General features: G+C 57.3%; 1 protein-coding gene across 6 annotated transcripts in view; it reads left to right on the forward strand.

The window, feature by feature from the left end:
- The window catches only part of ANKRD24 (ankyrin repeat domain 24), a 30,238-nt gene extending 14,686 nt beyond the window's left edge, over window positions 1–15,552 (forward strand). For 3 of the 6 annotated variants that reach the window (XM_043502465.1, XM_038383886.2, XM_043502464.1), the window contains exons 5-20: window positions 393–450; window positions 778–848; window positions 1,928–2,034; window positions 2,638–2,936; window positions 3,338–3,366; window positions 3,674–3,766; window positions 5,446–5,547; window positions 5,638–5,745; window positions 6,037–6,081; window positions 6,419–6,517; window positions 6,797–6,869; window positions 7,331–7,452; window positions 10,069–11,604; window positions 12,746–12,907; window positions 13,529–13,594; window positions 14,974–15,552. In XM_043502465.1, coding sequence (XP_043358400.1) covers window positions 393–450; window positions 778–848; window positions 1,928–2,034; window positions 2,638–2,936; window positions 3,338–3,366; window positions 3,674–3,766; window positions 5,446–5,547; window positions 5,638–5,745; window positions 6,037–6,081; window positions 6,419–6,517; window positions 6,797–6,869; window positions 7,331–7,452; window positions 10,069–11,604; window positions 12,746–12,907; window positions 13,529–13,594; window positions 14,974–15,051 — 3,048 coding nt within the window. In that variant the 3' untranslated portion in view covers window positions 15,052–15,552. The remainder of the gene's footprint in view (window positions 1–392; window positions 451–777; window positions 849–1,927; window positions 2,035–2,637; window positions 2,937–3,337; window positions 3,367–3,673; window positions 3,767–5,445; window positions 5,548–5,637; window positions 5,746–6,036; window positions 6,082–6,418; window positions 6,518–6,796; window positions 6,870–7,330; window positions 7,453–10,068; window positions 11,605–12,745; window positions 12,908–13,528; window positions 13,595–14,973) is intronic. The other 3 variants (XM_038383889.2, XM_038383888.2, XM_038383887.2) reach the window with 2 other exon arrangements.
- Window positions 15,553–15,749: the final 197 nt, after the last annotated feature.

Below are 15,749 nucleotides of genomic sequence, written 5' to 3' on the forward strand. Positions count from 1 at the left end.
CTTGGTTTACCTGTTATGTAAACGTACCTTCATTGTCTCTGCCTGACAACCAGGCTGGTCAGACAAGCAAATACACATTCCTTTATCTAAAGCAGACTGGATTGTTGCCCAACACACTTTAAGCACATAATTCTGGTACATATAACTCTTTGTACACACCCTGTACATATTCATGATTAGTGAGTTATGAGTTTTCCATTGATGTATTACAGGCAACCTTTTGGGTGTATATCATGACAATAGTGCGTTAGGTGTAGTGAATAAGAATTGCTGACACATAGTACTTACCCATGGGTGTTTCTGACAAATTACCCACTTTTTTTTTTAACCCGTACCCCACTGGGAAGGTAGTTGTCACTTGTTCTTCACTCACCATCTTCTCTGCCCATTAGGCATCTTGCCCGGTTGATGGAGCCGACAGCAACGGTCGGACAGCGCTCCACCATGCAGGTCAGCAGAGCATCCTCCGTTCCCGCCTGCTCACCTCTTAAATGCTGGTGTCAAATCAGCTGGGTAAACCGACTGCTGGTAACTTGACTTGTAGTGAGGATTTGAAAGGCAGGTAGCTGCACAGAAGGGTGAATGCACAGGGGAGTAAGGGCCAGAAATGTGCCCAGAGTCCATGCTGATGGAGCCACTGGGATCCAGTTTGCCTAGACAGAAGAAGAGTACGCTCTCTCCAGTGTAGTATTTGCCATTCTGGGCCAGATCCTGGCATGGGGGAGGGCTATAGAGGGGCAGTGAGCAGGGGTTCACGGTTCCTCTCTTCCTCTCTAGCTGTCAGCGGCTGCATCTCATGCTCAGAGATTCTCTGCGATTTCAAGGCCTCCTTGAATACCAAGGACAAGGTGAGGCAATTCTTTCCATCAGGTTTATGTTTTGTTGACCTTCAAGGGGTTGATTTCCCCTGCACAGCAAGTCAGCATAAGCCTAGGTGCCCCTTCTGCTCCATTGGAAAGGTGGTATAATGTAACAGAGAACCAGATGTGCAGAGATCACCTCACCCACCACTGAAATGCAGCCACCTCTTGGGTGGAATGCAGCAGCTGTTTAACAGAACACAACAATAACAGATATACCTATTTTACCTTCAGCTCCTAATGGATGTTGCTGTGTACGTACCCGAGATAGACAGAATAATGCCCAGTGTTAAAAGACATGAAGCAAAGAGGAATCGTGCATCTAAGGCTATATCTACACTACGGCCTCGGTAAAATTTATGTCGCTCAGGGGTGTGAATATTCCACCCCCTGAGTGACATAAGTTATACCGCCATAAGCGTTCATGTGCACAGCACTATGTTGGTGGGAGAACTTCTCCCGCCGACATAGCTTATGCCCCTCGCGGAGATGGGTTTTCACCAGATGCACTGCAGCAGGCCTTGAATTTTATGTCTCTGTTTAGTTTGCTTTCTTTGCACATGATGTCCACTTTATAAAATAATATCTCGTTCAGCATCAGGAAGGACAGCCCAGTGATTAGGGCACTCGCCTAGGAGTTGGGAGACCAGGTTCAGTTCCCTTCTCCGCCACAGACCTCCCATGTGACCTTGGGCAAGTCATTTAGCCTTCCTGGACTGTGGGATAATAGCCTTGCCCTGCCTCATGGCGGGTGGTTAAAGATTGTGAAATGCTTTGAGGTCCCCAGCTGGAAAGCGCTGTAGAAGAGCCAGGTGTCATTATGATTAAGGGAAGGGTTGGTGTCCATCTCTGCCTGCCTGCCTGGTGATGGGACAGTGCGTCCTCTGTGGGTTCGTTGTCTGTCTGCAGTGGGGTCTGGCTCTGGACAGATGGGAGGTGGGTACCAGACAGCGAGGAGGGCTGTACAAGAACCTGAACTGACTAGACTATATCAGAGGCAGGCTACCCACTGCTGCTTATTTACCCTGTGCCCCCATTGACGTTCCTTCACCATGCCCCAACTTTAGGATGGCTCCACCCCTCTGATCCTGGCAGCTAAGATGAGCCATTCGGAGCTGTGCCGGTACCTGCTGCATCACGGAGCTGCTGTGAACAGCAGAGACCAGCAAGGCAGGTGAGCTCTGAAAGGCCCTGGAAGGAAGGGGGACTGGAGAGGCGAGGGTTAAAGTACGGGGGCAGGGAGACTCATGGCAGAGAATTGAGTCCTACCAGGCGCTGAGCCTGAGTGCCTGGGTCTGACTAGGGACCAGAGGTCTCCAGCTGGCAACCTCTGGGTGAGCTGCTCAGGGCCTGGATCCATCTTGATGTGAGGTGGGGGGGTCTGGATGAGTCAGGCAGGCACTGGCTGAGGATCTGCGAGGAAGCGTCTTACAAAGCCCTAACCTAAATGGCCTGCATAGATCCTGCCTTTGTCTTGTGTGGGCAGGGTGACGCCCCACCTTGAGATGGGGTTCCCCCGTGCAATGTCTGCTGGAGTCTGGCAGGGGTACTCGCTCCTGGCCTGTTGCTGGGGGATATCCTGGCTGCCCCAAGCCTGATTGCAAACCTGGGCAGTCCTGTTCTCAGGGCAGAGAGGGGAGAGTGGGCGGGAGCAGCGGGAGAGAAGGGCTAGGAGAGTTGGCCCCAGCAGAGAAAAGGGTTCCCGTCCAGTTCACCAGCCTCATGCCGCTGGCTCTGGAGGGTGAGTGGGGCCATCTCTCCCCCACCCCTGCTGCAGAACAGCCCTGATGCTGGCCTGCGAGAACGGCAGCGTGGAGACAGTGGAAGTCCTCATCCACGCCGGGGCGCGGGTCGGCATGGTGGACGCCAGGGGCCAGGACGCAGCCTGCTACGGCCTGGCCACGGGGAACGCCTTGATCCAGCACTACCTGCAGGACGCCTCCCAGCGCCACTCCTGGGCCAGCGGTAAGGTGCCCTGGCCACGTCCTTCCCGAGGTCTCAGAGCACCTTGCGATCACCCCTGCGGCAGCGTCTCGCCCCTGCCCAGGGGGAGGCGGCAACGTCCCTGCTTTGCAGGTGGGGTGACTGGCCCGACTCTGCTGGGTGGGGTCAGGGAGCATGTGTGTTTCCCTGGTGGGAGGGGGGGTTACCCGGGGCACCCCTCCTTTTACTCGCCCTGCTGCTCAAGCTCTGGATGGGAAGTGCCTCTCCTGGGACTGGCCGGAGGGGGGTGCTGGAGAGCGATGGGCGGCACTTGCTTCCCACGGGCTGAGTGTGCATCTGTCAGCTGAAGGGTAGGAGTTGGGTCCCAGGCTTGGATCTGCCACATGGCACCATGGAGCCCGGAGCCCCAGAGGGGTGTCTGTCTGTCTGTCTGCTCCCCCTCGAGTTGAGGGGACCAGGCCACGGGTGGCCTAGTGCCCCTGGCCCCTCTAACCTCCTGCTGGTTTCTGTTTCCTCCCCTCTGCCTCCCACAGAAGAGGAGTCGGCTGAGCGAACGTCACAGGTAAAGACGCAGGGGGCCTGGCCGAGCAGAGAGCCCCACGTTCCAACCACTCAGGGGCTTTGGCAGAACTTGGCCATCCTGACCCGGCTTGGCCACGTCCCAGGGCAGGGGACGGGCTGCTGCCCTTGTCGGGCTTGCGGGAGAACAGAGGTCCCGTGAAGTCCTCCTGGAACGTGAGGCTTTTCAGGGGCTGGGGTGGCTGGAGGGATTAGGAGCCCCTGGGGATGCTCCCATCCTTGCTGCCCCCTCCCCAGTCGGGTTTTGCTGGGAGAGCTTCCGGAGCCCTCTCCCGTCTGTGTCTCCGCAGACGGCGTCACCGAGCCAGCCTCTGCCCAACGAGAGGAACGGCAGCCCGAGAAAGAGGAAAGCCCCTCCACCGCCCCCCAGCACCTCCAGCCAGGTGAGGTGGCCATCGGCTCTGCCTCCCCTTCCCCTCCCCACACCCCAGCAGGCAGCCACAGGAGAGCGTCCCCGAGCGTGTTGTGACGTTCCCGGGGGCCGTGGTGTTTCATGGTCTAGGCAGCGTCCCCATTGGCGGTGACACACCCTTTAGTAACCAAACCAGCTGCAGCATTTGTGCACAACCAGGATGTAGCGATGGGGTGGGGGGAGGGATGGGGGGCTCAGCTGAGACAGCCAGGAAGGGGACCTACATAAAGAGATTTGACCATAGAGCTGCAAAGGTGCTTATCTGGCCGCCACCCCCCTCGCATCTGGGCACCTCACAGTCCTTACCAGGTTTATCCTCATGACACCCCCGTACTGTGGGCCCCATTTTACAGATGGGGAGACTGAGGCCCGGGTCCCTCAAGGTCAAATCGTTGATTTCCGTGGGAATGAGTCACCAACATACCTTTGAGGATCTGGGCCTGGGTGACTTGCCCAGGGTCATCCAGGAAGTCTGTGGCGGAGAAGGGTATTGAAGCCGGGCCGTCCAAGCCTTAGACTAATGCCCTAATCGTTGTGCCATCCTTCCCCTGTGCAGCCCGAAGGCATTTACCTGCCACCATGGGACCTTGCTAATGCAGAGGAGCTCTTCCCACAGGCCTTTCCTAAGGGTGTGATCGACTTGTGTCCCTTGGCAGTAGAGAGAGACAGGCAGCCTGTGGTGGTTGTGCCCCTGGCTCTGACAAAAGGGCACGGTCCAGCTGCAGACTGGCACTGGCAGGCCATGGGTCGATCTTATGGGCATGGGGGGTTCTAGTTAATTTCTCTTGCGTTGGTCCAGTTGCTTATCTGCAAAGAGGGTTTCCCCATATGCTGTTCACTGGGTAAATGCCCCTTCCCGGTGGTGGGGGTGGCGTCAGCAGGCAAGGGCTGGATACGCCGCTCAGTGTCTTTCTGATGACGGGGTTCTGGGGGACAACAAGAACTCCAGCCCCCTCCCCTGCTCTGGATTTCCCAGTGCTGTCTTAGCCCCTCTTTGGCTCCAGCTGCCCGGCCACTGAGTGTTGTAACCCTGCCATGTCGCTTAAGCTAAGCAGGGGCAGGCTGGGTCAGTGGCTGGATGGGAGATGGTGAGTCAATAGGAAGTGCTCTTCTCTGAGTCTCTCTCTCATTAGGAGGCCTCATGCTGCTGGAAGTACCATCTGTCAAAACTTAGGTGTAGATCTCCAAAGGAGGTCAGCAGTATCGTTGTCCCATTTTAGGGGGGGAAACTGAGGCACGATTTGCCCAAGGTCACCCAGCAGATCAGGGTCAGAACACGGGGCTCCTGAGTCCCAGCGCAGTGCTCTGATTACACGGCAGTAGTCCCGGTGTCATGGCCAAACTCCAGCTGGCAGGGCCACCCCACTCCCTGAAATCCCCCTCGTGGTTGCAACTGGGTCCTAGACTCTGCTTTTATTTCCATAACCAACGTGTGGTGTGAAGCAGCTGCCCCCTGGAGCTGGCTGCATCGGGGGATCGGGTGAAACGATCCCTACACGTGTGTGTAAAGCCATTCTGTCCATGGCGGGGGGGAGGTGGAAGGCATAAAGGGACTTCTGCGGGAACGGAGCTGGGGGCTTATTGGCTAAGCCAGCCACCCTTCTGGCGGCTCCTCGTTCTCTCTGTGTGACGACTGTTACTGTTTTCAAGCGCGCCCCACGCTCTCTGGAGCACAGCTCCCCTTCCACAGAGCGGAGCAGCCGGATAGTCACCGCCAAGCCTGCCAGGGCTCGCCCCACCCCAGCCGACACGGTGAGGATCTCCTGGCAGGGATACCAGGATGGGGTGGGCTGGGTACCCACTGCTCTACCCTGACTGCCCCACCTCTGGGATTCCCCACAGGAGGACAGGGAGGCCTACGAGGAGATCGTCCGGCTGAGGCAGGAACGGGCTCGGTTCCTGCAGAAGATCAAGGGCTTAGAGCAGCAGCAGGAGAAGCAGAAGCAGGAGGTACTGATGTGATTCCCCCACCCCGCGAGGGCCAGAGCCGGGAGGAGCCGGGTGTCTGGATGGGTTGGAAGGAGGATGGGAAGGAAGGGAGCTGCTTGTGGCATCACCTTGGCTGCTGCCAGAAGGTCTTGCACTGGCAAGGTGGGTGGGGAGGTAATTGAGAGGGGACGTCTCGTGGCTGGGAATGCCTGACTGCTCATTCTGCGGCTCTGAGCCCATGCTGATGCGTGACCATGGACAGGACCAGGCTGCAGAGTTAACCGTCTTGGACTCTCCTTGTGTTCCCACTAGCAGCTGGAGTTGGAGGAGAGCTCCCTACGCTCCATGGAGAAGCAGGTAGGCCAGGTGTTATGTCTCCAGAGACTGGACTCGGAGAGCTCTGAATGGGGGATGGGAAGGGAAAATGGCTTCATGTGGATGCTTCAGGGCATACGCTGGTCATCAGCTGGGGGTCAGGAGGAAATTTTGGGATGTCAGTGCCAGGGTATGGATATAATAGGATGGGGGTGGGGGTTACCCCATCCTCCAAAGCATCTGGGATCTGCCACCATTGGAATAAGATACTAGACTAGATGGAGCCTTGTGAAAGATCCACCCCACCTGGTTTGGAAGGTACGGATGGGAATTGGCATGAGTGTCCGGATCTAATGATGTGTCTAATTCTCTGATCCAGCTAAAGGAACTCCAGCAGCAACTGGCGGACAGTGAGGGGGAAAAGGAGCATTTGGGGAAGGAGGTTGAAGTGCTCCGGAGCCACCTGTCCTTGCTGGAGGTAGGAGAGAAGGAGACAGGGAGTTTTAGGTCTTACCGAGTCATGCAGGAAGCCAGTGAATTGTGGGACTTTCCCTGACGCTGGCGCACTGTGATAGGGACAGTGCGGCCTTGTCTTAATGCATCAGCCAGTCGCTGACCTTGTCTTGGCACTATCATGTTAGCATCAGCCACTGCATGTATCGGTGACTGGCGCCATGGGAGACTGCAGGGAACGTGGCGGGGGAGCTGTGATCTTGGGGGAGGGGGGTCCCTGATTCCCTGCCTGTCTGTGCCCCAGACCGAGAAGGAGAACACCAGCTACGACATCGACACGCTGGAGGACGAAGAGGGGGACCTGCTGGAATTCCCAGGTTGGTCATCGCGCCCGGCCTGTGCCCACCAGGTGCCGGTGCTGCTCCGCACCGAGGGCACGGCCCTGCGAGGGGCTGAGCGTGTCCTGCAGAGCGGGGATTGACGCTGGGCTCTGCGAATCTTTAAGCATGAGCTCCTGCTGCCTGGGCTGAAAGATGCAGCTGTATTCACCAAGCACGTAGCAGGCCCCTCCACCGGTGTACCCGGCCCAGCACTGGGCGGGGGTGTGGTCCATGAGTGGCTCCCATGGGAGAGGAGGGCCCTTGGCACCTTGCAGGATTGGGTTCGTGCTGGTTAATGCCTGGGAAGGGTTTGCAGGAAGCAGGTGGTGGAGGGGAAAGTGCCCTGGTGTGGCAGGGGGCAGCTCTCAGGGTGGGGGTGGGGCTGTTCAGGTCAAGGACCAGGGTTAGTTAGTGATGGTCTTTGTTGGGGCGGGGCGGGGGTTCTGCTGCTCTTTCAGGGGCGGAGCTGCTGCTGTCCAGGAAGACCCTGAGTCTGTCCACGGAGGAGCTGCTGGCCACGCTGCAGGGCCAGGTGCAGTCGCTCACCATGCAAAATCAGGAGCTGCTGGAGAAGATACAGGTACCAGCCCATCCTCCCCTTCAGCCAGGTGCACGCTTTGGGTTTCCCCTGCTAGCATCCCCCGGAGGCCCTCTCTGGTCCCCCCTCCCAGGGCCAGCATCTCCTTAGTGTGCCGGTTCCGGGCTGGGGCCCAACGGGCCTGGGGGCTGGCTGAGCCAGCGGCTGCTGCCTTGCGACAGATGCGGACGGCAGGTTTCTCACCCCTCGCGCGCGGCAAAGACCTCGCCTCTCCCCGTCTGTCTGTATCCTTGGCAGCGTCCTTCGTACCAAGTTCTCTTCCCTGTTCCCTTTGCCTGCACGCATTCCTGCTGTCATCCCAGTGCCACTGCGCCTGCTCCATCTCGGGGGGAGCCCTCCAGACCCTTTGGTGATGACCCCAATGGCTCTTCCCTCCTCCATGATCTCTCCAGACTGCCACCTGCCTTACTGTGTGTGCAGAGATATCAGATCATGCAGTCGTCCCCGCTGTTCGCCTCAAATGGCCCTGCAGGCTCCCTGCTTCATAGATTCATAGATAGATTCGTAGATACTAAGGTCAGAAGGGACCATTCTGATCATCTAGTCCGACCTCCTGCACAGCGCAGGCCACAGAATCTCACCCACCCACTCCTACGAAAAACCTCACCTATGTCTGAGCTATTGAAGTCCTTAAATCATGGTTTAAAGACTTCAAGGAGCAGAGAAGCCTCCCTCAAGTCAACCATGCCCCATGCTACAGAGGAAGGCGAAAAACCTCCAGGGCCTCTCCAATCTGCCCTGGAGGAAAATTCCTTCCTGACCCCAAATATGGCCATCAGCTAAACCCTGAGCATATGGGCAAGATTCACCAGCCAGATACCCAGGAAAGAATTTTCTGTAGTAACTCAGATCCCATCCATCTAATATCCCATCTCAGGGGATTAGTCCTATTTACCCTGAATATTTAAAGATCAATTACTTACCAAAATCACATTATCCCATCATACCATCTCCTCCATAAACTTATTGAGTAGAATCTTAAAGCCAGATAGATCTTTTGCCCCCACTGCTTCCCTTGGAAGGCTATTCCAAAACTTCACTCCTCTGATGGTTAGAAACCTTTGTCTGATTTCAAGTCTAAACTTCCTGGTGGCCAGTTTATACCCATTTGTTCTTGTGTCCACATTGGTGCTGAGCTGAAATAATTCCTCTCCCTCCCCTGTATTTATCCCTCTGATATATTTATAGAGAGCAATCATATCTCCCCTCAACCTTCTTTTAGTTAGGCTAAACAAGCCAAGCTCCTTAAGTCTCCTTTCATAGGACAAGTTTTCCATTCCTCGGGTCATCCTAGTAGCCCTTCTCTGTACCTGCTCCAGTTTGAATTCATCCTTTTTAAACATGGGAGACCAGAACTGCACACAGTATTCCAGGTGAGGTCTCACCAGTGCCTTGTATAATGGTACTAAAACCTCCTTATCCCTACTGGAAATGCCTCTCCTGATGCATCCCAAAACCACATTAGTTTTTTTCACAGCCATATCACATTGGCAGCTCATAGTCATCCTATGATCAACCAATACTCCAAGGTCCTTCTCCTCTTCCGTTACTTCTAATTGATGCGTCCCCAACTTATAACTGGTTTCAGAGTAGCAGCCGTGTTAGTCTGTATTCGCAAAAAGAAAAGGAGTACTTGTGGCACCTTAGAGACTAACAAATTTATTAGAGCATAAGCTTTCGTGAGCTACAGCTCACTTCATCGGATGCATTTGGAAATGATTTCCATCAAATGCATCCGATGAAGTGAGCTGTAGCTCACGAAAGCTTATGCTCTAATAAATTTGTTAGTCTCTAAGGTGCCACAAGTACTCCTTTTCTTTTAACTTATAACTAAAATTTTTGTTATTAATCCCTAAATGCATAACCTTACACTTCTCACTATTAAATTTCATCCTATTACTATTACTCCAGTTTACAAGGTCATCCAGATCCTCCTGTATAATATCCCGATCCTTCTCCGAATTGGCAATACCTCCCAGCTTTGTATCATCTGCAAACTTTATTAGCACACTCCCACTTTTTGTGCCAAGGTGCTTCGCTGCAGGATCCGGCTCGAATTTGCTGGGAACGGCTTCCGAAGTCGTGTTCCAACCTCTTCTCTTTTCTCTCCCCCATCTGCCCCCAACCTTTGTAATGTCACGGTGCAAGAGCCTTCTCCCATGCAGCTCCTGGCCTCTGGAGCAGGCTTTCTGGGTGGCTTCCCTTTGCCAACTCCTACAGTTCCTATCAAAGCCTAATCTTTTCTCCTTTGTCTTGTACTTACCCGCTCGGCTCCAAAGCCCTGCTGTTTAATTCTGTCTCTGTATCATAGTCCTCTGTACAGTTAAACTACAGGGCCTGCTTCTCCTCCCACGCTGGTATAAATCCAAGTTGACTCCACCCACCTCAGTGGACCTAGACTGGTGTAATTGAAGGAAGGAGAGATCAGGCCCTAGGAAGCATCTGAGGGTACAGGAGCTCGGGGCCAGGGGAGCTGAACAGCTCTGTATGGCAGGCACAGTTGTGTGGTGTTGCTGTAATACCCCTATGTAGCGGGGGCTCAGGATCCCAGTGAGGAAATCTCATTGTTTTACCCCCCCCCCCCCCCGCCCTTGGCAGATCCTGGAGAATTACGAGAAAGATGAGAGTGACGTCGGCCCGTCTGAAGTCTTCGTCCCCATCGTCCTCTACAACTCCCTCAAGTCGGAGTTCGACCAGCTCAGAGAGCAGCACGCCGAGGCCCGGGCTGCCCTGCAGGCTCTGGAAGGCAGCGGGCCCCACGGGGCCTCCTGCGAGCTAGTCCCGGTGGAGGTTTACAAGCAGCTGAAGGCTGAATACGAGGTGCAGATCCAGGCCCTAGAGGAGGTGTTGCAGGGGAGCAGCGCCCCAGTTGAGCCCGAGGGGAAAGTCCAGGCTGGGGTGCAGGCAGAAGGAAGCAGCAGGGAAGGAGGGGCTGGAGATGCGGCTGTGGAAGAGCTGACCAAAACGCTGGCTGAGACGCAGGAGAAGCACGAGGCGGCTGTGGCTGAGGTGCGGCTCCTGCGGGAGCAGATCCAGCTGGGCATCCTGTCCGTGGAGGAGCCGGAGGCGGCTGAGAGCTCCGAGAGCGAGCTGGAGACGGTGAGGGCAGCTCTACAGAAAGCCCAGGAGGCCCTGCTGGAGAGAGAGCAGAGGGTGAAGGAGCTGGAGGGGCGCCTGGATGCCCAGGAAGAAGCAGCCGGCGGAGGCTGCTCCGCTGAGGAGATGAGAGCGGCCCTCGGCGTCTCCTTGGGAGAAGCCACGGCGGAGAAGGCCGTGCCGCTGGACAGGTGCCGCCACGCGGAGGCAGAAGCAGAGCAGCTGAGCAGGAGCGTGCAGGAGGGAGCCGGGGAGCTGCAGCGAGCGATGGGCCGCCTCTCGGAGAGCCAGAGGCTGGCGGAGGAGAGCCGGCAGCTCCGCGAGCAGCTGGCGGAGCTGCAGGGGCGGTACGAGGAGGTGCAGGCCCAACTCCGAGAGGATCAGAGCAAGAGGGAGGAGGAGCTAAGCGGCCTGAAGGAGCAGCTGGCTTCCGAGAGCATCTCCAGGCAGGAGCAGGAGGAGGTGGCAGGGAAGCTGGTCGGGTCGTTGGCCGAGGCCAACAAGAAGCTGCTGGAGCTGGAGGAGAGGCACAGCGCCGCTCAGAGGGAGGTGAGGGAGCTGCAGCATGCGGCGGAGCGGTCCAGGCGGGACTGGGTCCCGCCAGCCGAGCACGCCCGAGCCAAGGAGGCCCTGGAGGGCAGCATCCGGGAGCTGACGGCCAGAGCCCAGCAGCTGGAGCAGGAGCTGGCCACCAAAGCCCAGGAGGCCCTGCGGCTGCAGGGCGAGCTGGCCAGCACCCGGGAGGGCACGGTCCCCAGGGAGGAGCACGAGCAGCTGCGGTGCAGCCTGCAGGCGGAGGTGAGCGCACTGAGCCTGAAGCTCAGCGACCTGGAGTGCAAGCACGAGAAGACCCGCACGGAGGTGTTCCAGGTGCAGCGCGAGGCCCTCTTCATGAAGAGCGAGAAGCACGCGGCTGAGGCCCAGCTGGCTGCCACAGAGAAGCAGCTGCAGAGCCTGCGGGCCGAGTCCGGGCGGATCCAGGAGCTGCACGGCCACATCGAGGACTCGGCCAAACTGGTCAAGGAGAAGGACAGGAAGGTGGGTCTGGGCTTCCCCATCGCCCCGCCCATGCTAGAGCCAGGTTAGATGGGGACCCCATATCCCTGCCCACAATAGAGCCAGGGGACAGGGGTGAAATTTGGGTCTGGCAACCCCATCGCCCAGCCCGGACTCAAGAGGGGTGAGAGGTGGGTTTGGTAGTCCCAGATCCCAGCCTGAGATAGAGCCACGTGAGGGGTTGAAAGGTAGGTCTGGGGATCCCAGATCCCAGGCCGAGATAGAGCCACATGAGGGGGTGAGAGGTGGGTCTGGGGATCCCAGGCCAAGATAGAGCCTTGTGAGAGGGATTGAGAGGTAGGTCTAGGGATCCCAGATCCCAGCCCGAGATAGAGCCACGTGAGGGGGTGAGAGGTGGGTCTGGGGATCCCAGGTCCCAGGCCGAGATAGAGCCACGTGAGGGGGTGAGAGGTGGGTCTGGGGATCCCAGGCCAAGATAGAGCCATATGAGAGGGATTCAGAGGTGGGTCTAGGGATCCCAGCCCGAGATAGAGCCACGTGAGGGGGTGAGAGGTGGGTCTGGGGACAGTGCAGCGTTTCCCGAATGTAGGTTTGTTTCGAAGGGGGAACACTGCATGGGAAAGAGGTTCCAAAAGGGGGAGAAAGCGAGTGGGGGAGGCTCCCCCAGGGAAATGAAACAGAATTTTTCACCATCTTTGGTCGCAGAGTGAAAAACCTCCAAGAAAACAAATTGTTTGGCACATTTGTGGCAAAAGAGACCGACTCACCTCCCCCACCGGCTCTAGTAGGGACAGGAGCTGGCTGGCCAGCAACAGACATTTGTTCCGCTGGTTCTTTAGCTGTTTATCTGCCACCCAGAGCAGATCATGCCCTGCTGATGTCCAAAGGGCTGATGCCCCAGTGGCATGCGGGTGCTCCCAAAGAAGGAAGCAGCAGCAACCCAGGGGTTAACGAGCAGCCCCAGTGAGAATGAAGATGCAGGTCTGGCTCTGTGGAGGGGTGCGTGTCTGCGGAGGGCTGGCCGGGCTGGGGCTGGGAAGCTGGGCTTTGGCATCCCTTGTGTTGCGTGTCCTAACATCATGTGAGACATTGCCCTAGACTCGAACCCACCCCAGTGAACTCAGCCAGCCTTCATGACCAGCCGATCTCTTCGCCTTTGCAGATCACCGAGCTGTCCAAGGAAGTCTTCAAGCTGAAGGAGGCCTTGAACAGCCTGTCTGAGCGCTCCAGCCAGGTGGGGGCCCTGCCCAAGGCGGCCCCACAGAACCCACAGGAGGTGGCGAAGCTGCAGAGCACGATAAAGGCCTTGGAACAGCAGCTGGCCGTGGGTATCCGGGACCAGCGGGACCGGGGAGAGGGGAGGAGCAGAGTGGGGCCCCCGGGGTTTGTGGTGTTAATCCCCTGTTGGGCTCGGGGACAGCAGGGGCAAAGTGCTGAGCTCGGCTGAGTCTGGAAACTGACGTGCAGCTCAGGACCTGGGGGCACCGTCCGGGCAGGTGGAAGCAGCGGAGTCGCTGAGATGGCGGCTCCAAGGGCTGCGTGGACCATGCTGGCTCGGGGGCCCAGCCCCACAAAGGTATAATAGGCTCCCAACTCCCATGAGAGTTAGGCTCCTAAATACCATTAAGGATCTGGGCCAGTGTGTCTTGGCCCGATGCCTTCTGCCCTTCCGTCCCTGGTCACAGCAGAGGTCCAGCAGTAACCCCTACGCTAAAACATCTGCTTCTTTCTACGGCACTGAGGGAGTTGCTTTAGCTGGGTGCCGGAAGGGGAGGGACACCGGTTCCCCTCGGCTGTGTTCGGTGTGAGAGCCAGAGCAGGATCCAGCTCTGTGCCGTGTCTGGCGGGGGGTGGGTGGGTAGGTACTGGTCAGAGGGGCTGTGAGTGGACAGTGGCCCGGTCCCATTGGGACCGTAGTGTGACCCCCCTCTCGCCTTGGTTCCAGGAGATGGAGACGCACCACCGCAAGGTCGTCTCGCTCTACCGGAACCACCTGCTTTGTGCGATTCAGGTCAGTGCGTGGGGGACAGGGCTGGGCTGGGGGGCGCAGTATCTTGCGGTGATTGGGCATGTGTGTTCGCTGTTCCGGGTGTGTCCATCCGTGTGTCTGAATCAGTATAAGTGTGTGTATGTTTGCACACCTGTGTGTCAGTATGAGTGTGTGTGTTTGCATGTGGGTGTGTCAGTATAAGTGGCTGTGTATTGGCACACGTGGGTAAGTATACATGAGTGTGTGTTTGCACATGTGTGTGTCAATGTAAGCAGGGGTGTTTGCACACGTGTCAGTATAAGTGGGTGGGTGTTTGCACATGGGTGTGTCAGTATGTGTGTTTACACACACATGTTAGTATAAGTGGGTGTGTTTGCACATGGGTGTGTATAAGTGGGTGTTTGCATGTGTCAGTATACGTGTATGTATGCACGTGTGTCAGTATATGTGGGTGGGTGTTTGCATACGTGTGTGTGGAAGTGGAGGGGTGTTTGCACGTGGGTGTGGGGGTGTGTATTGGGTGATTGAATTCCAAGCATTTCAGACAGTGTTTTTACTAGGCCTGTTTGGACCTACAAAAATGACATCCTGGTCTCCCCCCATTCCCGTCCCTGCCCCCACGCTCCCCAGCACATGAATGACGTGACCTTGAAAGTGCCATGCCCTTGGGGGTGGGGAATCCTGCCATTGTCCCTTGAAGCTCAAGTGGGAGTTTGGAGGAAGGGCGGAAGGTCTCCGCGCACATTGGACAGGAGCTGGTGGCTCATGCTGGGTGGAAGGACACTTGTGCAGAAGGCAGGAGCCTCTGAGCCATGTGTATGCCTGTGTGCATGTGCATGTCGAGTGCATGCTCCTTGCCACAGTGTGTCTCTCATGTGAAGTGTGTCCAAGGCCTGTGGTACACGTGGCAATGTCTTTGTCTCCGTGCCCAAGACGTGCAGCGTGTCCAAGGTGTGCGGTGCACACGTGGCGATGTCTGCATCTCCGTGTCCGGGACATGCAGCGTGTCCAAGACGTGTATGTCTTTGACAGTGTATGTGAAAAGCAGGGAAACCAACATTGGAACAGCCTTTTTCTCCTCCATCTGAGCTCCCGAAATGTAGCGCTGGACCAGAACCAGCTCCCCAGCACTGGGCCCCCCTGGCCTCTGGGGCAGCTGGGATCTGGAGCTGAACTTTGCACCCTGAGCCCATATCCAGCAAAACGAAGGAATTATCTCACTGAGCATCCACCAATGGCCACATGCTCCTGCCAGGCACCTGCTGAGATGGCTGCCTCTGGAATTGGCACAGTCCTGCCCTGCCTTAGCCAGTGGGACTGGCGTAGGGTGCAAGTCAGGGCACCTGCTGACCCGCTTTCGGGGAGACCACTGTGATTTCCCCGCCTCCGTCTCTTTGCAGGGCCACATGGACGAAGACGTGCAGAGACTCTTGTACCAGATCCTGATGATGCAGAGGCTGCAGGAGCAAGGCAGATGAGCTCCCCGGGGTGAGGCAGCCCAGCCCGGTTCCTGGTTCTGAGCAGGGGAGCTGAGTGGATTCGCACACAGAACCAGCTGGACTCCAGCGTCAAGCCGTGTGGCGAGGCCCTGCGGCCAGCTGGCCCTTTTTTGCACACACCCTCCTCACCAAGATCAAGGCACACGTGTGTTGGGTGACCCCTGGGGCGGCACCTTTGCTCCCTGTTTCTGGGCAGCCTATGCTGGGAGGTGCCCGTGGGCAGGTGGCTGGAAGGTGCCTCGTGGCAAGGTGTAGGCCCAGCTCACACTGCCCTTTCCACTGGTGCTTTCACCTCGGCAGCCTCCGAGACGGGATGGGGGGAGGCAGGCTCCTGACCAGGCGATGCCACTGGGCGAGGAGCCCATCCTCGCTCCGTGGGCAGAAGGGAGCAGGGATGGGGAGAGGCTGCGGTAACTCACCAGCCCCTACCTGCGTCTCTCAGCAGAGCATCCACAGCAATAAACTGTTTATACTCACTCAGCAGAGGCTCGCTGGTTTTCCTGTGTGGGGAAGGGACACGTGTGGGGGCGGGGGGGAGGGGTTGTACACGTGGGAGCTGGTGCCAGGGTAACGCAGGCACCTGTTGGGCTAAATGTCCCACTGCTGCCCTCCTGCCTTGCAGCACCTGCTATTCCAGGCCGGAGCCCCTCCTGACATGGGCCTGTCTGGACCTCCGC

The sequence above is a fragment of the Dermochelys coriacea genome, chromosome 25 (assembly GCF_009764565.3).
Source record: "Dermochelys coriacea isolate rDerCor1 chromosome 25, rDerCor1.pri.v4, whole genome shotgun sequence".
Classification (NCBI taxonomy): domain Eukaryota; kingdom Metazoa; phylum Chordata; order Testudines; family Dermochelyidae; genus Dermochelys; species Dermochelys coriacea.